At 37.6% G+C, this 25269-nt stretch overlaps 3 protein-coding genes across 4 annotated transcripts; 2 read left to right on the top strand and 1 right to left on the bottom strand.

Moving 5' to 3' along the window:
• Positions 1–254: 254 nt before the first annotated feature.
• Positions 255–7656, top strand: pbk (PDZ binding kinase). Its single transcript, XM_037749860.1, has 7 exons — positions 255–406; positions 1873–2040; positions 2590–2729; positions 3654–3823; positions 4412–4541; positions 5866–6057; positions 6931–7656. Exons 2-7 carry the CDS (start codon positions 1874–1876, stop codon positions 7161–7163), a joined length of 1032 nt encoding a protein of 343 aa, XP_037605788.1. The 5' UTR covers positions 255–406; position 1873; the 3' UTR covers positions 7164–7656.
• A 1790-nt stretch (positions 7657–9446) lies between these two features.
• Positions 9447–17733, bottom strand: esco2 (establishment of sister chromatid cohesion N-acetyltransferase 2). Its single transcript, XM_037750953.1, has 15 exons — positions 17590–17733; positions 15940–16007; positions 15152–15306; positions 13945–14254; positions 13486–13789; positions 13257–13369; positions 12954–13065; positions 12703–12769; positions 12458–12500; positions 11952–12093; positions 11533–11664; positions 10891–10980; positions 10519–10662; positions 9800–9984; positions 9447–9617 (listed from the first exon to the last, which is right to left on the bottom strand). The coding sequence occupies exons 2-15, from the start codon at positions 15990–15992 to the stop codon at positions 9485–9487; spliced, it is 1983 nt and encodes a 660-aa protein (XP_037606881.1). The 5' UTR covers positions 15993–16007; positions 17590–17733; the 3' UTR covers positions 9447–9484.
• An 846-nt stretch (positions 17734–18579) lies between these two features.
• On the top strand, positions 18580–23471 carry ccdc25 (coiled-coil domain containing 25). Of its 2 annotated transcripts, none has more exons than XM_037750951.1 (9): positions 18580–18779; positions 18973–19020; positions 19145–19184; positions 19305–19356; positions 20203–20278; positions 20541–20644; positions 20821–21023; positions 21258–21303; positions 21617–23471. In XM_037750951.1, the coding sequence occupies exons 1-9, from the start codon at positions 18755–18757 to the stop codon at positions 21644–21646; spliced, it is 624 nt and encodes a 207-aa protein (XP_037606879.1). In that variant the 5' UTR covers positions 18580–18754; the 3' UTR covers positions 21647–23471. The 2 variants fall into 2 exon arrangements, with proteins under 2 accessions (XP_037606879.1, XP_037606880.1); XM_037750952.1 differs by lacking the exon at positions 18580–18779 and adding an exon at positions 19684–19715 and having other exon boundaries at positions 18975–19020.
• The last annotated feature ends 1798 nt before the right edge of the window (positions 23472–25269 follow it).

Here is a 25269-nt window from a genome sequence, read left to right as displayed (position 1 = left end):
TTTCCCTCAATGTGGCCCTAATACTCCGTAGTACATTTGCTCTTTGGCTCTCACTGCATTAGACTTATATACTATATACTTAGACTATAAACTGTTACCTTCATCACAATGCTCAAATGTTTTGTGGCTCCAGACAGATTTTTATTTTTTATTTTTTGCCTAAAATGTCTCCTTTGATAGTAAAGGTTGCTGACCCCTGCCCTTAAGTCTTATCAAATAAAGAAATTAGTTTTAACTCTGCTGTTTTCATTACCCAGCCTCAATCGCCCTCCGTTCAGTTTGTCCCTCCGCGGCCTCCGTCGTGCAGCCGGGTTGAAGCCGGAAGTGGTATTTTGAATGTTCGGCGCGTTTTAATCTAAACTTCATCAGTTCAGTTCAGTTTGTGAAACAGTGAAAGAAAACGCAGGTAACGTTACATTTATTAACTAAACTATGGACTTATCTGACTCAAAACACTATAAAAACACCTTAAATCCGGCTGTCTTCATTACAACATTAGTAACGTGTCACTTTATTTCGAAGCTAACGTTTAAAGTTAACGCCATTAATGAAGACTACTGTGCCAGACTCCATTCAAAATAATGCGTTTTATTGTTGTTTTACGTATTCTTAGACTAAAATAACTTTATACATAGTTAGTAAAACATTAGACAGTTTAGATTTTAATTCGGCTTATATCACATGCATCAAAACGTCACTTATTCCTATAAAATATTAACTTTTAGGACTTTAAAGGGGAGACATCCCAGGGGATAACAATTGACACCCACCATGAAACTTCCCCATTTTATTGATTCAGTTTTGTATTACAAAGTTTTCTGAAATTTGTATGTTTGTTTCAAATATGTTTATTGGGAAGCATGTGCATGTCAGTGATACAGACTTCTGTGGGGTGTGTATAACGCCTCATTTCTGATATATATATCAACAAAAACAGACAATACTAGGAACTAAGGGCAAACAAAAATGGAGATAAGCAAATACAAAGAACATAAGTAGTTAAAGGGGAAAACAAATAATAATAAATAAGATAAATAAAACACAGACAACACCCTAAGAAATTTTGTTTGAATTTGCAAATGAGGTATTATCTTATCAAATAATGTGCTAATTTGCATACATTTCTTTTTCTTTTCTTTTTCTGTTTTTTTATTTGACCTATCTTATTTACTCATTTTACTAAATGTATCTTACTTAATTGTTATTCTTTTAGGCACTGGTGCTAGAAATAGTACTTTTCTTTTTATACACATGAACTTGTTGTAATTTTGATGTATTTCTGAGCAATCTCTGGCACAAGAATTTCCTTCGGGATTAATAAAGTTCTATCTTATCTTATCTTATCTTTCCAGAACAGAAATCTGAACATCGGATAAAGCCAGCTTCAAAATTATTGCTCTATTTTGTTGACATAGAGTCAAAGGTTTTTACAGAGGGATTTTTGGATGTCTCTTTAGAAAATACTGTCAACAGCTGAAAATAAAATCCATGTTTTTATGAATAAAATATTATATAAATCAGGAATGATATATAAACAAACCCCTCTGTAAAACACCTTCAGAATATAGATGGGAATAAAACTGTAAAGTTGGATGTAAGTGCTACTGAAGTGGAGATTTCTGGCTCAGAGTCTGAAAAAAAGGCCTTTAAAGATATATATTGTAAAATCCACTACATATTGGTGAATACTAGGGTAAACAATTTTAACTAATAGTTAAAGTCTCAAAATTTACTAGTACATGAAAAACAAAAGGTCTCCCCTTAAGTCACTAGTGTTGATATTAGGATTAAATGTTATGTGTTTGGGTTATTAGCTGTATCCCTATGTGTTTTCCCCTGTTAACTATTGTAGTATTTGTTTTCCTCTGACAGAATGGCCTCCCCCACCTCATGCAGCGACGAGGGCGCATTCAAGACCCCTAAAAACGTCCGAGTGAAGAGCGTTGGAAGCGGCGGAGGGACCCCGATCACCATCCCGGCCTCACCTTTCATGAAGAAGTTGGGCTGTGGGACTGGAGTCAACGTTTACCTCATGAACAGGTTTGTAATGTTCTCTGATTATAAAAATACATTGTTTATAATAATGTATATCTCCTCATTTCTCCTCTTTCTTCTTCACCCTTTAATATAAGAATATAGCTCAAAATATCTATCTGTTGCGGTTCAATTCACCAAAAAGCCCTTAACTTAAACAAATCCTAGGCTTTTTTTTAGAAATGGTTCACCATGGTCCCTCGGTGTAGTTCATTTAAATAATACTGTGAGAACAGGACTGCTGAAATGTACATTTTATTGAAAGAAAAGTTGCTTTAGTGTATTGCAGATGCATACTGGATGACAAAGGCGAGTAGATTCCTAAACATTTAAATCACAATGAATGACGTATGTACTTTAGCAAAGCCAAACTAAAGTACCAAATGTGTGCATGGAGTTTCATGCATCAAAATAAAAATAGTTTAAGTCAAAATATATTTACCATGACTGTGCAAATCCATCTTCAGTATAAATTGTTAAATAGTGCTGTTTCCCAAGCCTACTGCATATGAATGATAAACAATATGTATATGTTGTTGATCAAATGAATCCTAGAATGGGAAAGTTGAATGCCTCTCCCTGGGCTGTGAAGAAGATCAACAGCAGGTGTGCATCCGGACAGACGGCGGTTTACCAGAAGCGCCTGAACGAGGAGGCGGAGGTCCTGAAGGGAATCAATCATCCAAACATTGTTGGTAAGACACGACCGCAGGCTCACGGTACATACACTGTGGTGTAGCACTTTACAGTGGCCAGTGTAACAGACGTTCTTCAGAAAATAATACATAGATGAATGATTTAATGCTTCTTTGTGTCTCTGGCATCATTGTAAACCACAGGAATATTTTAAGGGACATTTTACACTTCAGATACAAACAGCAGAATCATTATTGATCGTAACGTTGATAAAGGCCTCACAATATTCACTCCAACAGCGACTTGGATCTCAGACTCCCTCCAACAACACTCATTAAAGGAACAGTGTGTAACATTTCAGGGGATCTATTGGCAGAAATGGAATATAATATTCATAACTGTGTTTTCATTAGTGTATAATCACCTGAAAATAAGAATCGTTGTGTTTTCGTTACCTTAGAATGAGCTCTTCATATCTACATAGGGAGCGGGTCCTCTTCAGTCCGCCATGTTTTCTACAGTAGCCCAGAACAGACAAACCAAACACCAGCTCTAGAGGGAGCCTTTCATGTTTTTACATTACCTGAAGGCCACTGTAGTTCTCCGACACACTTGTGAAACTGCGATAACGTGAGCCGCAGAGTACAAAACCGTTGTACCGCCAGCCGCTGTCTGACTTCCGTTGCTCTTAAAGAAGTGTTATTATGGTAAGGATGGCCTCTGAGCGAGGCGAACGGCATTACCACGGTTTTACACCCGGCAGTAGGAAGGTAAAGTGACAACATAAAGGTAAACTTGCTTAAGATTCAGGTTGAGTGGACAAATGTGGAAGCAAATGCTAAAACTAGGCTTTTCAATGGCTTGTTAGTCAGCTCATTTTAATTTCCCACCAAGTACACCAATCTGGTGTTGACTGATGTTACAAGTATGGCATTAATAGCTCATTTTGTTAATTCTGTGTCCTTATCATCCCAACATTAAAGGGTTTCGTGCCTTCACCACGGCCAAAGATGGATCAAAGTGTCTGGCGATGGAGTACGGAGGAGAGCAGTCCCTCAATGACCTGATAGAGAAGAGGAGAGAGGACGGCCTGAAAGCGTTCCCCGCTGCCAACATAGAAAAAGTAGCGCTGCATGTTGCTCGTGGCCTTCAGGTAAATCACAGACACTCTTGGTGTTAACATGTATCAGATCTGGATTATCTTCACACCTGTGTCCCTCTATACTCATGTTTGTCTTCATATGACAGATTACTGCACACATCAGCTGCTCTTTTTTGTAGTTTATACCTCCTCCTGCTTGTTAATCATCCTCTATTAACCTTCTAGAGCTGCAGCAATTAATCAATCAGTTGTCAACTATTACATTTTTGGAAAGTATTTTTATAATTGATTAATCGGTTTCAGTATTTTTTTAAAGAAAAATATGTCAAAATTACCTCTTTCCAGCTTCTTAAATGTGAATATTTACTGGTTTCTTTACTCCTAACAATATTATTATTTATTTATTATTTTATTTATAATAATACTAATAATAAAGAATAATATGATTTAATAAAATATCCATGGGAAACTGTAGACAAACCCACTGACAACATCAGTCGTTCATTCTTTCCCAAAACATATTTGTCTCGTCTCCTCATCAGCCATCTTTCTAATTTAATTTTAGAAATGAGGATTGTTTAACAAAACCAAATAAACACAGAAGGACATTGTTAAGTCTTTGTTTGTTTCTCTCCACAGTATCTCCACAATGAGAAGAAGCTGCTGCACGGCGACATGAAGTCGTGTAACGTTGTCATCAAGGGCGACTTTGAGACCGTTAAGATCTGCGACGTCGGTGTGTCTCTGCAGCTGGACGAGAACATGAGAGGTAATTAGTAACTGTGTTCATGTCAGTCAGGATAAAAATAAACTGAGTAGCTTTGATGTGAAAATACAGCACTGTACTTTCTGTGAGAGAAATAGTGGGAGCTCCCACAATGATCACTGTTTGTACACAAGTTCAGGGACATCTTAAAAACAACACAATTTATTTCTAGCTCCTCAAAAATCCTTGAATTTGAAAATAGCTGAAAATAGTTGTGCATTGCTTTAGACAACAGGGAAAATATAGCACATGATTTTTTGTCTGTATCTACATTTTTTATTTACAGTAAACAGTCATATCGCAAAACACCAGTGTCATGCTGCGTTCACACTACAAGCGACACAGTAACAGGCTAAAAAAGAAGCTACAAACTGAAGCGCTGAAAAAAGTTGAGACCAGCTCAACTTTATTTGTATGTTGGCGTCATGCAGCAACAAGAGTTGGCTGTCAGTTTATAGCTTCATGTCACCGGGTTCCATTGAAAATGATTTGTAGCCTGTTGCTGTGACGCTTGTGGTGTGAACACAGCATAAGTTGACTGATAAAATCTTAAGTACAGGTAGATGTACTTGTTCTTTACTTAATACAGTACTTGAGTAAATGTTCTGAGTTAAGTTTAACTTTAAAACTCTAATTTTATCAATTCTAAAATAATTGTGTCATCAGACAATGATGTAATGTGCACACACACACACACACACACACACACACACACTCACTTGACCGTGAGTTGTGTTTGTGTGTGTGTAAACATTACAAGTGGGAATAATCACGGAGTAAAGCACAGAATTGGCAGAAAAGATTTGGTTGGAAACAACTGTTTATAGCAGCTGATTAGCTTTGTTCCTGTGCCCGGACAGAAACAAAAAGTCTTTAGTCTCTCATGCTTTGACTCTTCTTGTACATACATGTCAGCCAGTGGGGGTGTCCTTTATTTATTTTAAACTAATTGCAAACTTCTGGATCTTTGCTTTGTCGTTGCAATTGTAAAACAAAAAAAGCCAGAACTACATGCGCTTTGTATTTAGTTTTGTGTTTGACACTATTTTGTCTATTATGGAAACACAGACAAATTGAATGTTTTGTTTTGTAATTACATTTTTATCCAGCCCAATTTGGGTTTCATTGTCTACGCCAAGGAGGTTATGTTTTCAGTTTGGTTTGTTGGTTTCTTTTTGTTTGCGGGATTAATTGGAAGGAAGATCCCATTCGATTTTGGAGTGGCTTCGAATCACACATTATTTTTCACGTATGGAAACAACCTTGGTGGAGGTCTGTGCTCTCCGAGTGCCCTTCTAGTTAATGTTTTTCTTCTCTCTGTCCTCAGTGTCAGACCCAAAGGCGGAGTACATCGGCACAGAGCCGTGGAAACCAAAGGAAGCTCTGGAGGAGGACGGAGAAATCACCGACAAGGCTGATATCTTCGCCTACGGTCTGACTCTGTGGGAGATGATTACGCTGGCCATGCCTCATCTGGAGATGCTGGAGGATGATGACAACGATGAGGAAGAGGATGAAGGTAAGCCCCCCCTGAATTTCGTACTTTCTCCACACATCCGGCTGATTTGCGTTCTACTTAGGCTAAAGCTCAGTTATAGTTCTGTGGCGGTGTCAAAAAAGTCAGTATAATGTGTCGAAAACTTTTTAAAAAAGTCATAGTATGTGTCAAAAAAAAGTTTTAAAAAGTCATAGTATACTTTGTCGAAAAGAGTTTTTAAAAAAGTCCTAGTATAGCATGTCGAAAAAAAAAGTCAGTATAGTTTTCCGAAAAAAAGTCCTAGTATAGTATGTCGAATTTTTTTTTTAAAAAGTCATAGTATAGTATGTCGAAAAAAAAAAAGGTCACAGTATAATGTGTCGAAAAAAGTCATAGTATAGTATGTAAAAAATTTTTTTTAAAAAGTCATAGTATACTGTGTCAAAAAAAGTCAGTATATCGAAAAAAAAGTCATAGTATACTGTGTCGTAAAAAAAAAAAATAGTCACAGTATATCGTGTCGAAAACTTTCATGAAAAAAAATCATAGTATAGCGTGTCGAACAATAAAGAAAGTTAAAAGTATGTCAAAAAAATTAAAAAAAGTTCTAGTGTAGTATGTGGAAAAAATAAGTCATAGTATAGTATGTCAAAAAAAGTCAAGTTTCATATGTCAGAAAACATTTTAAAAAGTCATAGTATAATATGTCGAAGAAAATTCATAGTGTAGTACTTTGCAAAAAAGCGAACATTATAAACAGAACTACTAAGCGCCTGCAGCTGTCCGTGCATGCGTCCGTTTAGGAGTATAAACGAGGCATTAGAGCCGTTCAAAAACTTCCTATTGTCGATTTTCTGACAATACAAGCTGCTACATTCAAACAGAGCGTGTTAAAATGGTGCGTTTGTATTTCAGAGAACTCTATGGAGGAGAGTTTTGACGAGGACGCCTACTATGAGAGGTTGGGGACAAGGCCGGTGCTGGATGTCAAGGCTCTGGGCAGCTCGTACCGGAGGACGGTGGAGCTTTTCTGTCTCTGCACAGAGGAGGACCCGAGGAAGAGACCCTCTGCCGCCCAGATCGTCCAGGCTTTAGAGAGCAATGCCCCGCTGGATTTAATGCCTAGTGAGGTGATTGTTATCGACTGATTTCTACAAATAATTCAGCATTCTGATCTTAGAATAAGCTAATTGTTAATGACTGGCTGAAGGGGATTTATATTAGAGGGATAAACTGATAGGGGATTGAGGTTCTGACCATATATTCACTAGTTTGCTTGGGGTTTTTTGTATTAATTTAGAAGCTCCAGGACACCCAATTTTGACGTAGAAATACGTCACTGGTCAAAGTATCGGTTGCCTTTGACAAATCACGATAAGCTTTTGTAGCTCATTGTAATTTCTATACTGTCCATCTTTATCTGTTGACACTTTAAATAGCAATTAGTCTGTCATTTATTTGTATGTTGTCTTTGCTGTACAGTATTCTTTTTTTCTTCTATGTACGTCAACTTTTAGTGTAAGTGTTCAAGTTCTCGTGTGTGTTTGCTTCTGCACCTCTATAAACTTTGATATTTTCTTGATAAAACTCTAGCGCTGTCCTGTGTTAATATTTTACCTTTTTAATACATTGCATATATTCCGCTGATGTATCAGTGTCTATGGCATAATTGTGGTAGATTGTACTGCAGCTCTGGTTAACGGGAATCTGCTTTGTATGAGCTGAGATGCAATAATATCTGCTTTCTTTGTTTTTAGTAATTAAAGGTGCCAAATACGGGATTGGGAGCATTTCTTTTGCCTCTATTTTGCCGTTTCCATACAGCTTTTCTATTGCAATGCTTCCAAATGCATAAAAAATGTGAATGGAAACACAGCTTCTAAATTATAAAAAAAAAAAAAACTAATCGTTCATGCAATTGTTTTAAAAATTATTTTCCGCCTATCTACCAACATTTTCAACGACTCTGATTTCTATTTGCAGTTACACAGACGATAGTCCCTCCTCTTGAAGTAACAATATAATTATATACATCTATTTTAAGTGAACTGTTAGTGTACAGTCAGTGCAAAAATATTTTCAAGAAACACATTTAGGATCATAAAACAAAAGGCAACGTTTATTAAATGTATTTACAAAGTAGAATGCCCCTAAACAACAATGGCATCCAACTTACAACAGGCCTATCAACATATTTCCTTCCAAAAACGTACCGAAAACCTCGAACTTGTAGCAAACATTTGAACCAAAAGGAGGTTTCTAGTTTTCTTTCATGCAAAAATAGGAAATATTTTCCGTCGCTGCAGTTTCAAGCTCCTTATTTAGCAGAATATAAACATCTGAATAGAAAACGCTGCTAATATACATTCAACAGTAAATTATAGAGTATAAATACTGAGTGACAACAGGTGTATCATGAATCTTTAAAAACGACTTAAAAAAGGGCCAGTGTGTAGGACTTCCGGGGATCTTTTAGCAGAAATGGAATATAATATTTATAACTATGTTTTCTTTAGTGTATAATCACCTGAAACTAAGAATCATTGTGTTTTCGTTAGCTTAGAATGAGCTTTATATCTACATAGGGAGAAGGTCCTCTTCATGGAGTCCGCCATGTTTCTACAGTAACCCAGAACGGACAAACCAAACACTGGATCTAGAGAGAGCCTTTCATGTTACCTGAGGGCCATTGTAGTTCTCAGCCACGCTTGTGAAACTGGTAATGTGAGCCGCAGAGTGCAAAACCGTGGTACCGCCAGCCGCCGTCTAGTGCTATTATGGTAAGGATGGCCTCTTAGCGAGGCGAACGACGTTACCAGTTTTGCACTCGCCAGCTCAAGTTATCGCCGTCTTGGAAAGGGAGGAGTGAGCGAAGGGGTACTCAGTTGTAATCTGAAAATACACCACTAAATCCTACACACTGTACCTTTAATCCTGAACACGGAACGTATTGAAATTATACAGGCTTTGACACACTCCAACACAAACTAAAGCCTCGTCAAGATGAAAAATTAAGGGTACTCCGATCGTTATTAGCTGATTTTCGTTCTAAATAGTTTGATCAGTGGTCTCTTTAAAGATAGATCATTAGAGCCGATCAGATGACTCATCGATTCTGAATTGAAACATTTTTAATACTCATTTGCCTGCTCTTTAACAGCAGGACATACGTACACGATTCTTGCTCTGCGACGCATACTGTCTGAACAGCCCGACTTCAGGCAGGCAGACGCAGAATTGCTTGTTGACCGGCGCAGAGAAATAGCGGTGACTCCGCGATCGATCTATATTGCTTCTAGCGGTCGTGATTAGTCCCAAAAAATCCTGATCGGAGCACCCTTATAAAAAACCTGAACAGTTATTGCTTTGCATATGAAAAGACAATTAAACAATTGCCTTAAGATCTGTTAATATGTAATACTTCAAATGCATCAGTTGAAACCATGCATCTTTAATCCACGTATTTACTTCATGCAATGAAGTTGTAAACCATGAATGTTGGTGTGTTGGAATACTTGGTTGCGAACAGTTTGCCGTCAGGCGTCGGGTCAGAGAAGGCGATTTCTTCCTTGGTCAGATGGCTGCCGTACACGAAGGTGCTCCTAAAAAACAACAAGAGAGATGTAATTACTGAAAGCCTTTAAGAGCAATTTCTTTAAATGTAGGATATAAATGCTGTCAAGTTGAGTTCAAATGCTATTTGAATGTGTTTTTTTGTGGTAATTTCTTCGCTAAAATGAAAATATGTGCCAATTTGGGCAACAAAAGTAAGAAGACTTTGTACCTGACGGTGTCCAGCATGCGTGTGGCAATGCCCTGACGTCTGGCCAGACTGAAGACCCAGATGCGACTGATCCCACACAGAGCTTGTTCTGGGACGGTGGAGCAGCACCAGGCTCGGTGTCGCTCCATGAAGTCATCCTTCATCATGTCTTTGGGTTGGTCCGGCTGCTCGAGGACTCTGTAAGCCTGCAGGGACAAAAAGTGGATCGTCATCGACACAAGGCACTGAACGAGCACAATTTACTGTCAAATGTTTACGTACAAAAATCACAACACCTATAAGCCCATGATGTGACTTAAGCTGGCAATTCATAGAGGCAAATGATGGCTGTTTTAGTTCAGAGTATAAATAGGATACAAAGGTTAATTAAGGGTTACTTGTACATTTTATCAGTTATTATGTCCTGCCATCGTTATGTATTAAATAGAACATGAAATATGTCACTTAGACAGGGGTCATCAGTTTACTCAATGAAAGAAAAGGGTCCCTTGAGGAAAAAGGTTTAGAACTACACAAATACTCCCTCAAATATACTATAATAATATGTCTATTACTTGATAACTTTTTTGGTTGAACTAGTCACTAGTTTTAAGCAGCCATGTGCCAGAACGGTTGGGAACTGCTGTATGAAGGTCTTCATGGACAAATACCAGAAGAGATAGAATGGGACTGAATCTACCACACACTAACCCAACAAACACACACATCTTCAGCCCTACCTGGCGTATGGATTCAGCGACGAGGCAGCCCACCACCATGCGCTCCCTGTTGATGAAGAGGTAGGTCTTGGCCTGTGTGGGTCTGCTCAGAGTCACCTGCTGGAAACCCAACTCGCTGTCCGCTACACACCGCACGTCGTCAGCCTGAAAACACACACACACACGGTGAGGAATGAGGCATGAACACCAACATGGAAAAACTAGTTTGTACACTTTCTCACACACTCACTTCATCAAATATGACCCACTTTGGAGTATGTTTGACTTCAAATTTCCTGCTAGCTGAACTATAATTTTTACAGACTGAAGTGGAGACATACTTTACAGCACACACACGAACTGTGAGAAACCAGCTGAAGTGCAAACCAACACCTTTTTAATGGCATATTTGGGATCATCTGGCATGACTAGGAGGATTTTTCCATCCCAGAACTCGGCCACCACCCGCTCCTTCTTCCAGCCCTGGAAACACAACAGAGAGAAGCTGCAGTTACAAACTCACCTCCCCATGAAACAAACTCATGCCAGCAGCCTTGGCAGAAGATCGCTGCAAAATAGTACTTCAAATAAAAATAAGTAATTTATTCATTTCAGTGGCAGAAATGAAAAAGAATGAAGGGAGAGTAAATAGTACAGTTAAGAAGTGATATATTACTACTACATATTGAAACAGACGTGTAATTGAAGACGAAAGACTGTCAATATTGTGAACTGAATTTTATTTTGTCATTTATATCATGATTTACGACAAATATTATTAAAAAAGGTTCATGTTCCTGGTCTAGATTTGACAGGTATGGAGACTGGAGCCTTAATTGAATATCGTTTTGATATTGTCTTTTGTATTTTCTGAATATCTTTCTAAAGCATGGGATAGGAGGAGGAAAGTAACATAGATAAATAGACACGTATCCAGTACAGCTATTAAATGTTAAAACGGCTTTCCATAAGGTGTCTCCCTAGAGAGTTCAGTTCAGGGAGATTGAAGGAAGGAAGGAAGGAAGGAAGTTTTACCACAAATTTGATGGAGTCAATGAAGCGCTGGTGGAACTGGGTGTGTTGGAAATTGTCCTCTGGGTTCTCTGCGCTGTACACCATCCCACACGAGCTGCAGGTCATCGCTCCAAACTGCTTCTGACCTGCGTCCTGATCGAAGAAAAATACAGAGAAAGATGCAGTTAACACACACAGGAAGACAAATGGAAGGGAAATTGACGCATGTAAACTGAAAGAAAAAAACCCACTTCATTTCTAATTTCCCTCCTTCCAACCTACTTTTTGCATATAAATTTATATTGTAGTTGGCATTAAATCGTACAAAAAATTAACCAGCTTCAATATAGAGTATCTGCACCAGCCATCAAATATGTATTCTGGGCTCAAGTATGTACCAAAATCTAGTCTAAAGCCTGAGAATATAAATATTAACGTACGATGATGAGCTGGTCGTCGTCCTGTTTCTCTTTCTTCCTGCGAACAGGTCGCTCTTTGGCTGCAGGAGTAGTCTGCAGTGACGTTATCGGGCCAGAGGGGGTGCTGCAGGACACTGGTGCCCGCCGAGAGGCACTCTTTAACCTACAGGACAGCAAAATAACAGAACATACTGTAGTTTTAGTGGGTTAATGCAAAACACAACATGGTACTAAAGGATTTTGTCAGAGCGACAGAAGTAATCAAATAAACAAAAGCTGACACCAGCGGCTACTCATTATATTCTGTTTTGTAAAACTTGTCATTGATCTTGCTTCCCATCTCCCTGCTGTTTTTGTCTTTACTGAAGAGAGTTAACATGTTGGAAGAAATGCTTCCATCTTCTTTTGCCAGAACCTCAAAGCTTTACCTCTTTATAAGCTAGAAATACAACTTCCTGTTTTGCGTCATACAAGAAATCTTTTCATTGTGCCGTGGTAACTGTTGATGACTAAACAGACTGTCTCACCTCTTGGAGGCAGAGCCAAAGATGGGATACACCGCTGCAGATTCTGTGGAGAAAATAAAAAGAGATATTTAAAATAAAGCGTTCATGGAACAGGAGATATTTTAAACATCTGAAACCTCAAAACAAGGTGAGTGGACTGGATAAAGCTGCTGAAGTGTCTATGATTTGATGTGTGCTGATCAGTATCTCAGTGGAGTGAAATCAGCTACAGATGTTGAACTGGTAAAAACTGTGTGTCTATGTACCTTTGAGTGGGCTGGCAGCAGCACTGGTGGGACTTATATCACTCAGGTCAAACTCAGAGCCACCGTCCTGGAAGAAGAAAAATAAAAATAAATGTATGGTTGAGGTCAACATCATTTTTATTCAGCTACAAATGTCTAGTGATGATTAAGACCTGCAGCTAAAGTAAAGCTAAGTTGGATAATCAAGATTTTAAACATGAAGAATCTGAAAAAAATCCTATCTATGAAATGTGTGTATATGTCTGCTGTACCTGAGTACTGAGGCATGCAGCTGTGGATGCAGGACTTGCTGTTGGGGTCCTTGCCAACACAATATTCAGCTGTTTGGTAATCCCATATTTCTTCGACAACATTTTAGGAGAGCTGCAGGAAGAAGATGAAGGTTATTGATGACCTGGAACAATGCATTTCCCCAGTATAATTACAAATCTGTGCACAGGACACCCCAACATCTAAACATTCAGAAATGTGTCGGTCCAAAGGTTGGAACAATTTCTTCTTAATTTGGGGGGGGGGGATTATTCAGACAGCCAAACGTTTATGCAGTAAAGCACCTGAATGGCTGTGGAGTTTCAGGCTGTTCATTAACAGGGTCCATCCAGTCTGACGGATCAAACTTTACTCTCTGCTTTGTGCTCGGCTGGTTCTCTTTAGTCTTGACAGCACTCTGCAGGAAACAACCAGTACAAAACTGAAAAGTCAAAACCAAAATAAAATAAAAACTAATTGAAAATTCATAACTATTATAACCCTGGTCTAAACCAACACAGTGGCTCTACTCACCTCTTCAGGATGTTTCTGCTGCTGGTTCATCACCTGAGCAGGTGGCTTTAATTTCTCACTCGTTGTCTGCAGCAGGATAGCTTTGCTTTTAGGGACTGAAGCTGACCTGGTCGAGGATTTTGGTGCAGATTTCTTGTACATGGATGAAGGTTTCTTCCCTGTACTGAAGAAAGCTGCACCTACAAAGATCTTCGGTTTGGGTTTCAGGCTGCTGAAAGTGATGGTGATTGCCTTCTTGGGCTCTGCTGGCTTAGCGCTGCTGGAGGGAGCAGCGGTTGTAGTGGATGCTGGTTTAGCAGCGACACTGTTGAAATAAATGATGCAATGATTGCAAATACAGATTAAATATAAATTATAACTAAAACTACACTAATGATGATACTAGAACATGAGGTCAGAAAGCTGCAGAAGCACCAACAAAACAGCAACGAATGGACTGTGACTTATATGGAAACAAACCTGCTGTTAAATTTGGACAGCTTGATCATCTTTGGAGATGTCGCACTGCTTTTGGTACCCGTCTTCCCCACATTACTAGATCCTGCAGCCACCTTTCTCTGCTTCCTGCCTCCTTTAACATTCCTCTTATTCTTCTTTTTCTCCTGGGAAGGAGGGGAAGGAGAGGAAGGAGGAGGAGGAGAAGGCCGGGACTCCTTTATCGCCTTCCTCTCTAGTGGAGTGAGATAGATGGGCTTATTCTGGCCATAGAAGGAGCTTGTAACCATGGAAGGTTTGAACGGAGATTTACGAGGTGATTTGGCTGGAGAGCCTAGAAAAGATGATATATATGTGTGAGAAACAATGTGGAAAAGGGGAGGATGGAGTCATTTCACAGCATGTCCTAACTCTACTAATGCAATGCATTTGTTTAGACTTAAAGTTTTTCTCAATTGTTTACACACCAACAATAGTACTTGAGACACAGTGACCACAACATGTAAATCATATACCAACCCCGTGAACCAATTCTGCTAAAATACAAGCACATTTCCTGCTTTACATTCAGACTGAAGTTCTAAACCACACTTTTTACAAAACACAACACACAAGTCTCTACATTTGGCACAATCTTCAAGGATAAAATCGATTAAGTTCACGTGGAACACCCTGCCATTCAAAATGCTTAACTTAACGTCCCTACTATCCACTCTCACTCCTCACATAGACAAACACATGTTGCATTCTCTGTTAGCAATCAGAGCTTTAGCAATAAAAAGGGCCACAGGTAAGCTCTTCTGTTTTGGGAGCAATGGATGAGACATAGGAGAAAGAAGATTAGCAAGAGGAGTGAGAGAGGACGGGGAGGAGGATGAGGAAGAAGAAGGAGCCAAAGGGGCCGTGTCCACCACATTTTCGCTATGGTAAAAGCAGCGTGACAAGGCGCTGAGCACTGCATGTTGGGCGTTTTTTCAGGTCGTCAAAAGCAAATCAGTGTTCAACTAGTTATTAAAAATGTCTATTCATATGATGGTGTGTATGTAACGTTACATAACATTGTTTTGAAAGCAATGTTTTGCCTTTTGTGTGTGTTTTTGGATTTGTGTGTAGAGTTCTGAGAATATGGGGTATGCTCTCAGAAATATACTGTAAACAATTGAGAAAAACTGTATAAACCACATCGGCTGATCCAAAATTACCAACGATGGCGTTCACTAGTCCACCCTACCTGCTGCTCTACGTGGGGACTTCTGTGGCGAGGAAGAGTTCTCCTTGTTCAGCAGCCCGACAAGCTTCTTCCTGATCGGAGACTGTGGCGGCTTCCTGGGGCTGCTCCTCTTCACGGGGGACACCTCCTCCCTCACCCTGTTCTTGGCCGGGTTACTGGAGTTAAGGTAACAAAAGATCGGGTCACAGTGAGAGATGAGAAACAGCAAATGCTACAGATCCAACACAGCTTTCACCAAGTTTCCCCAGATGAAAACCTCTCTTCAGATTTTAACAAATACCCATGTAGTAAAATTGTAAAACCAACAAAAATACAGCATATATCCATAGATGGCAATACAAATAATAAACCAAATGCAACTAGAAATGTTAAACCCAGAATACTTTAATGAAAATATGAATTAAGGAAAATGGCAGATTTCAGATATGAATAAATAAGGAAAATAAACTGTTAAAATGTTTGACAGAAATGTATGGAACACATGAGGATACACAGTATATCAATAACTGTTTACTGTTACTGGGGCTGAGATTTGTTTTGAGATTTTTCCATACTAGTGTCGATATGATACTGTACTGCTGTAGAAATGCTTGCCTAGCATTGGATAAAAGTCTGAATTTGGCAAACTTTTTGATTTAAATCAGAGACTGTCTGATCAAAGTAAATTAAATTACAAATGTAATACCTAGCCCCATTTGTTACATCTGAATTTACCACATGTGCCACAAGTACAGTACATTTTCAGAGTAGCCAAATGCTTAAATCCAGTCAGTGTGTTCACAACTCACCTGTCAGAGTCCAGAGAGGAGAGCTTCCTCTTCCTGGTAGTAGTGGGCATCATTTTCACAAACTTCACCTACACACACACACAGATTAACATTAGCAGGTTTTCTAGATTAACATAAAAAATATCACAACTTTAAGCATGTTGCATCTAAAAAAACTCAGAAAACAGGAGGAAGCATTTCCCTCTAACATATTTGTAGTGTCACAACTCACTTACTCTAATACTGGGTGTACAAGAAAATAATTACGATGTTGTATTATGTGATTTTATGTATGATATGGTATTATGTATTTTTTCTTAAAGGTCCCATATTATGCTCATTTTCAGGTTCATACTTGTATTTCGTGTTTCTACTAGAACATGTTTACATGCTGTAATGTTCAAAAATACCTTGATGTAATGTTAAAAAATACCAGTATATTCATACTGTCTGCCTGAATATGCCTGTATTCACCCTCTGTCTGAAACGCTCCGTTTTAGTGTATTTTGACAGAATTGCAACAGAATTGCGTTGCTAGGCAACAGCTTGGGTCCATGTGTATTTCCTGTCAGTTGATGACATTCACATACACTGCAACAGGATATAAACTGGGACCCATTTAGAATGTTTACGTTTGAAACTTTAAAATGGTCTAAATATTATCGATTTGTGACATCACAAATGGACAGAAATCCTAACGGCTTGTTTCAAACACACAATTTCTAAATACGGGCTGTGAGTATTACTCCATGGATCGAGTGTTTTGATACTTTCACAGTATTTATACAGGACTTAAGCCTGCTTTATAATAAAAAAAACATGAAAATCTCACTTTTTTATAATACGAGACCTTTAAGTGTAACAATGCCTGTCAAATAAATAAATAAAGGGATGCTTCAAGGTAGATGGAGTGATGTATTGTTAGTAACACATTATGATTAATACCAATTTGTAAATGATGATGATAAATGGTTTATTTGAAGAAATCAAATTAATTCCCCACAGTGATATTGTTGGATATAGTTATTTTTTTTACAATAACAGCCACCATAAGTAGTGCCACAACGCTTCCTGTTGGTAGTAGAAAAAAGGTCACAGACTGCAAAGGTCACTTTAGTGTTTGACGTTAAATTGGCAGATTTTCAACAGTAGTTTGGTGTGACCGTCTTAATGTGCATGAAGCCGGTAAACTAGTACACCGGGGTTATTGGTAGCTAGAATTGGATAATTGATCTCCGTTCTCAATTTAATGTCACACCAAAAAATGACATCATCTTGTTTGTGCACAAACGTGGATTAATGTCGTCATGAACGTTAGCTTTAGCATTACATGTTAGCTAAGAGAAGCGCTTATTTAACGAGATGAATGGATAATTGGCGGGATGATTAGCTAGCTTATACGTAAGGTGACTGTCTCAATACAAACTAGCTAACGTGTCGATATGGAGCACATGTTACCGGTTTGTTTCCATGTTTGTGTTTGTTTTTGAAGCTAATAAACACATCTTAACATCGAGCAGTTGTTTAACGGTTGTTTAACGGCTGTTTAACGGCTGTTTGTTCTCAACATGTCAGTCACTTTTTCCGTAATTACGTCATTTAGGAGAGAAACCAGCCACGTATCAAACACAACCAGTAAACACGTTAACTGTTATAATACATATCTCTTACCGGACACGTTTCTGTGGAGTATAAAACTATATAAATGTGGGTATAAAGTTTGAGTCGTTGCTTCTTCTTCTTCTGCCGCGGTTCTTCTCCGTGTTTTGAACAGCGCGCGCTAGTCTCTAAAAAAAAAACCGGACCGGAAACGGAAACACTATTATTGTCTTAATCGAGCTACCACAGTAAAAGCGCGGAGGGACAGATAATAATGACCAAAAACACACACATATATATATATATATATATATATATATATGTATATAGATAATAATGACCAAAACCATATATATATATATATATATATATATATATATATATATATATATATATATATATATATATATATGTGTGTGTATATAGATAATAATGAACAAAACCATATATATATATATATATATATATTTTTTTTTTTCATAGTGGTTTAGAGAAAAAAGACAGATAATAATGACCAAAAACACACACATATATATATATGTATATAGATAATAATGACCAAAACCATATATATATATATATATATATATATGTGTGTAAATAGATAATAATGAACAAAACCATATATATATATATATATATATATATATATATATATATATTGACATATTGACATATATTTATATATATATTGATATATATTGACATATGTTGATATATATATATATATATATTGATATACACAATAACCACAATTGCAAAAAATCATGGGTGTTCAGCAAATTAACAGACAGCTATCAAAAACAGCAACAACAAACAACATATTTGTAGAAAGAAATAATAAACGCAGTTATAAAATAGCAGGGGGGTGCTGGATAAAATATTTAATTCGTGATTGGCATAAATATGTATGTGATTTGTTGTTGTTTTGTCTGCTATTTGTATGTCTTGTGTGTTTCTTTTCAAATTCCTTCCAGATAGACAGTTAAAAAAATGTATGGATAAGGCAAGCTTTTATTTTGGAAAAAACAAATGTGGGTACTTCCTGTTTCCTGTCCTGTACTTCCTGCTAACTGAACAACTTCCCGGGTCAACTTGTACATGCGAAAAGTGACAGCAGCAGCAGTCTCCACACAGCTGTTTATATATCTCTTTGCGTTCACAATTAGCTGTGGTAGCTTTCAAACTACATACACTAAACATTCATATCTTGTTAGAGAGTTTTAATTCCTGTAAAATGGTGTTTTACTTCACAAGTGCTGGTGAGTAAAAACTACAACAGAGCTAGCAGCAACGTTAGCTAGCAGCCTGGTTAGCCAACACTTTATAAAGCTTTATTTCTCATTTAATGTGACTCTGTTTGTGTCTTTTTATGTGTTTAGTGTTTGCTTTTGTAGCTGTTTCAACCAGTAACTATACAGTATATACAGTAACTATTTGTTGTTTCTCTCTCAGAGGTGAATCCTCCCTACACCATCTACATGGGCAAAGACAAATATGAAAGTAAGTTCATTATTAGATCACAACACACCCTTTTTCACACACTCAGTGCTCTTTGTATAACTTTTGTATTGTGCTGCTACTATTTGTAATGTGCCACACCAACTTACTAATATTGTTTTTGCAGATGAGGATCTAATAAAGTATGGATGGCCTGAAGACATCTGGTGAGTCTTGTGTTATTTTAGCAAGTGCTTAACAGATGTTATTTAATATCTTCTAATAAATAATCTGTAAAAACAATTAATATTAATATTACAAGTTAATTATGTCTTGTTGTTTTTCAGGTTTCATGTGGACAAACTGTCTTCAGCTCACGTTTATCTGAGATTACATAAGGTAAAGAGTCAACCCTGAAATACTGAATTTGAAGTACACAAGTCCTGATTATACAGTATTACATTATTATACATAAGTTACCTTTGGTCAATTTACATGTAGCATCATGCAAAACAGCACAAATGAGACAACAATGATGCTCAGGTTGATCTATTTTAGCCCTTGAACACAGCAGACATTTTCCCAGAACCACCTTTAGGATGACAAATCTTGTTGATTCAAGACCTTGACTGTGAGCACTTAAACTATGAGGTAAAATGTGAAATTCCCTTTTTTTTTTTAAACACTAAAACGTACATTTCTATGTGTTGTCTTGTGCACTGGAAGTCTGCAATGTAGAAGAAGCCCTAGATCTAATGGTATGTAACCCTTAAGGCCGGGGTATGCTTGCAACGAAGTAGTTTTCCTACTCACCTTCAATCCAACATCATAGCACTACTTTAAGAGGGAACATATACTGAGAGGGCACATCTCTTTGCAGTTAATCTTTGCATGTAAACTATTATTTAAAAATCTATAGCGTTTTTGAGAATCAATACAGTATCACAAAACATAATATCACGATATTCAATATTTTTTCTTACACCCCTAATGCGCCACACTTTTTTATAGCTTGTCCTTCAACTCATTTAGGGTGTTGCACTCGTTAGTCGACCCTGCATAGCTGGCTAATCACTGCATAAACAGGGCGGGTTTGTCAGATTTTCCGTTTCGGAAAGTTACCAAAATTGTCGGACGGGTCAAACTTTTCAGACACTGTTCAACTATCCACTGAGCACTTAGTTTGAACGACACCGATGCCTTTAGCACACATAGGCACTGCTGATCGCTCTGTGTCTTTTCTAGGGTCAGACAATCAGTGATATTCCCCCTGAGGTGCTCATAGACTGCGCACAGCTGGTGAAAAACAACAGCATCCAAGGTAAATATCTGTTTCCTGATGACGTCATGTCATTTGTAGAATGATTGGCATCAAAGATCAGCCATGAGCAAAGGTTTCAGAATAAAAGCCTTGATTATCACAGCTGATCAGAGTGCATGAGATGTATTAAAAAAAAAAAAAAAGATCCTTAAAGCTGCATGCTGGCAACTACCCTGAGAAATCATCCTATCAAAGCATTTTTCTCCTGTTTTTTATGTATATTTCTATGTATATTAAATTAAACTGTGTTGTGTGCTGTCAGGCTGTAAGATGAACAACATCAACGTTGTCTACACGCCGTGGGCCAACCTGAAGAAAACCGGAGACATGGACGTAGGACAGATCGGCTTCTTTCGACAGAAAGAGGTCAGTAGACCAGCACTGACATGAAAACAGTCTGACTCTGGAAAAATAATACAAAGTTAGATTAAACCTGATGTCATGTTCACTGTGATGGTAATTTGATTTATATAGCCCATTATGACAGGTGTTGGACGCGTTGTTTTTGTTTTGTATTCTAAGGTGTCTCGTGTGTTTCACAGGTGAAGAGCGTGTCAGTGGAGAAGAAGGTCAATGAGATCGTAAATCGTCTGGAGAAAACCAAAGACGAACGCTACCCCGACTTCATGGCAGAGAAAGAGTCGAGAGACCAAGAGGAGAGGAACGAGAAGAAAGCTCAGATCCAGGACCAGAAAAAGAAAGAGAAGGAGGATGTGAAGAGGAAAAAAGAGATGGACGAACTCAAGTACGTCCACAACTCTGATCAAAAAAAAACATTGTTTCCCATGACATTGTTTTAGAAAAGTTGGATTGAACTAAAAAAAAGAAAATACCTCAGTATTGTGAAATAGTTTACTGAAGCATTTAAAGTGATGGCCTTCTGAAATACTGCTAATTTAAAACTGTACTCCATATTTGAAGTTTTTATTACATTTTCTGTATATTTAACATTTTGTTATGTTTTGGTTTCTCTCTCCAGGAGCTACACTTCACTGATGAAGAGTGAAAATATGATGACTAATGAGGTGAGAACAAATCTATTAATTTATATTTTGTTTAGGAATTCACAGAGAGGGAAGGTCAGAGGATCTGCTACATTTTTTTGTAGAATAATTTTCAATATGAGGGATATTCATGAATGGGTCACTTAACGGAGATGTACCACAATGTATTTTCCTATTTCATTATATACGATGGTATCAGTGTCAAGTGAAAAAGAGGCACAAAGCATACAATTATTTATATTAACAATCTGAATGAAGCAGAAAAGAAAGAAATATGTTTAGGTCATGGGCAAGCTTTAACATTAACTTGTGCTTCGCTGCCTGTCGTTTGCAGGATGGTAATGATTCAGACGACTTCATGTGAGAGGTGAACACCAGGCAGCAAGTGGACCGAATCCTCCTCCACCACTCAGACCTGCTGTCAGGACGCTCTCCTGCTGCTTTTGCTTGCTGTAACTGACATTGAAAGAAAGAAAAAAACAAAGACAAATACCTTTTTTGCTTTTGGACGCTTTGAGCAGAAAGCGAGCCAGTGAGGGACAGCGCTGGGGTTTTATTCCACATGCTGATTGGTTCAGACACCAAACCAAGCTGGCTGGCCTCTACATCACAGGACGACACTGTAGACACAGGACAACAAAGAAGAATGCTGAGGATCATTTTGGAGGAAAACACTAAAATAGCAGAACTGTTTTCACTGATGTCGATGTATGATGAAATTGGGTGTCCTGGTGTTTTTATAATCCTGCAAACTCTTCTGTTCACTTTCTTTATGTGTTCATTTCTCTGCATGTCAGATTTTATTCAATACAATTCAATGTATTAAACTCACAGTTATTCATTGACAAGCCCTTATATTGATTTGCAAAGCACCATAAACCAGTTGCAGCATCCAACTGCAGAACCATAGTGTGTGGAGCCACTGAAGTCCTGATGTTTTGTTTTAATCTTGTGTGCACAAATTCAGGGCTGCATCTAACGATTATTTTTATACAACGCCTGTCACATTTCCTACAGTCATAGCTGACGTCTTAGATTGCTCATTTTGTCCAACTACCTGTCAAAAACCTAAATAAATTACAGTAAGTTTACAATGATAAAACAAAAAAAATGACTTTAATGATTAATAGACTATCAAAACAAACAGCGCGGACAAGAAGTAATTTGTGTGCACAGCATTGAATAAATAATACGTTTCCAGACTTCAGGAGCTCCGTTAATAGTGAAAGTAAAGCCTACAAGTAAATTCATGACCTTTGAAACTGTAGAAAACATCTTAACTCAAGGCCTTTTTTTGACTTGCTTTGTAAACATCTATGTTCAGTATGTTCTTAACTATTGTACATATTGTATTCTTTTTATTATTCTAGGACGCTTAACATCTGGCAAAGGGACTGCCGATGAAAACTAGCCTCCTGAATAACTCGGGTACATTCACATTTGTTTGAATGATGATTAATGTACATTGTCCCTTTTTCAAATAACTTAAAATTAAATCCCTCACATTCGATTTAAAGTTAGACTAAAAAGCAAGTAAGCAGACCTTGAGGAAAGATTTTGTTTTGTCAAATAGGGCTGAGAAATGTAACAGCAGCATCAGATTAGACCTGTTTAGATGTATTATATGCTGATTTATGTGCATTATCTCAAGGCAGGGGAAAACACATGCTGCAGTTTTGATGCTTATCTACTCCTAGTGTTCAGTAGATACAGCTCTGTAGTTAACAAAACTCGTACATTTTGCAGGTTTAAAATATAAACTGTTTAATAAGAAAATACTGCACTGTTTTTAAAATTGTAGCAGTTTCTTTCTCTTTCCTGTAGGTGGCGACATCAACTCATTCACACCATGTTAATGCATTAAGAGGATCTGCAGGTCGAACATGTTGATGCTGTTCATTAACATTTCTTTAAAATGGCACAGACGTGTGTTTGTTTGACAATGACTCAACGACTCTCCATGTGGAGGATCTGCTAAATGTGGAGGAAATGTGCTACATGAGGATGTAAGCCAGTTTCATGTGGTGCTTTGCATGTAAAAAAAAAAATTTAATAATATGTTAAGTTGTTTCACATGATGTCATCATACTAACTTCTGAGTTAATTTCTGTAATTTTGTTAAGTTACTTCAATTGCCAAGATGTTGTTGATTGTTTTATAACAATAAATCAGCAATCCTGTGGAAAGCATTTCTAAATACTATACTTTATTAGTAAATGTTGGTGTTGGGATTCAGTAATTTATATATTTGAAAGGATTCATATTTTTTTTTTAGATATTTTATTTAATTTTCAAATACTTTAATTGATTTCTTTAAGAATCCTATTAGTGCACCACTGTACTGGTATTATGAGCTGTGACATTATTCATCAGAGGACATTTTACGGATTTATGTTGTTCATAATATGATCCTTTTGGGCATAGAGTTTCGTTAAAAGCCAACAATAATAACGTTAACATATTAACTACATTATGCTATCCTTTTTATAGATAGATAGATAGTAACTTTATTGATCCCGAGGGAAATTCAAGTTTCCAGCATCACAGTTCCATAGTGCAAAACATGTTAGTAAAAAGGCAGTCAAAGAGTTAGTAGTGCAAAGTACAAAGTACAAAAAAATATACCAGATATAAAAATACAAGGAGATGAAGAAAACTGTTAAAAGTGAATATAGTGCAGAATAACAGCTGTGATACAAAACTATTAAAAAAGTGAATATAGTGCAGAATAACAGCTGTGATACAAAACTATTAAAAAAGTGAATATAGTGCAGAAGAGACTGTTAAAAATGAATATAGTATATAATTTATGTCCTCGACTGTGGTAGTTCCGTCTACTGTTTCTTTCTCATGTCACATTGTTAGCAGCATTTACTGTAAAAGGTTGTTATATCCACAAATATGTGGATATATAAATGTGGTCGTCTTTGAGGCAAAGAAGAAACAATAAATTGGAGGATGCGGGCATCGATCCCGCTACTTCTCGCATGCTAAGCGAGCGCTCTACCATTTGAGCTAATCCCCCGTGATGCAATGCAAGACATGACGTCACTATTTAAAGTTTTTTTTACTTTATTTACAAAGACTTTGCAGTTGGTGAACACTTCTAATTTCTGCATTGGACTTCTGTTTCGCTTTCACGGTGCTACAGCTGACTCGCCCGAGGCAAACTTGTTTTTTTACCATCTTATAACTCCATGTTGGGCGGTTGTAAGAGAGTGGGGGTTGGGTTGTCTTCTTAAAGTGCAATTTTAGTCATATTCGTGTTGTGATGGAGGTCGAAAAAACAGTTTAAACGTTGCTTTTACAAAATTAAAACTACAAACTCACCATGTGGAGGGCAATCATCTCGACGTCTTGTAAACCAGGAAAAAGGCGATGTCAGGTGGGTGTAGTTATCTTTACACATCCATGGTGTAACGGTACAAAAATCAAACAGTACAGAGCGGGTGACATCCTTTCTCCTGAACAAGAAATAACTGGAGATAAATAAGAAACAATAAATTGGAGGATGCGGGCATCGATCCCGCTACTTCTCGCATGCTAAGCGAGCGCTCTACCATTTGAGCTAATCCCCCATGATGCACTGCCCCTCTGACGTCACTATTTGAACTCCAACGCTTTCTTTACACAGGTTACATAGAGTACATGTGTGGTTTTCCAATGGCAGTAATCGATCAGCAGGTGTCACCATTGTAAGGACACATTTAGAAGTTAGGCACAGTGAAAAAGACATGTCTGGGAGATGGATTATTTTAGTTGTTGATATAAACAGCTTTTTACTAATCTGCCATAAACCTCCTGAACTCTGACATCTCCTCTGTCTGAGTTGAACACGTGCAATGTAAATCTACTGTTATGGACATGTGCAATAACACTTTGGTCACTTTTGTGTCACTTTTTTGCAATGTAAACACTGTAAATAAGCTGTTACGGATATGTGCAATAACATATGCTGATCACTATGTGCAATAATTATATAAATAT

The sequence above is a fragment of the Sebastes umbrosus genome, chromosome 18 (assembly GCF_015220745.1).
Source record: "Sebastes umbrosus isolate fSebUmb1 chromosome 18, fSebUmb1.pri, whole genome shotgun sequence".
Taxonomy (NCBI): Eukaryota; Metazoa; Chordata; class Actinopteri; order Perciformes; family Sebastidae; genus Sebastes; species Sebastes umbrosus.
Note: the sequence above shows the minus strand (reverse complement) of the source record. Positions and strands in the feature narration are given on the sequence as shown.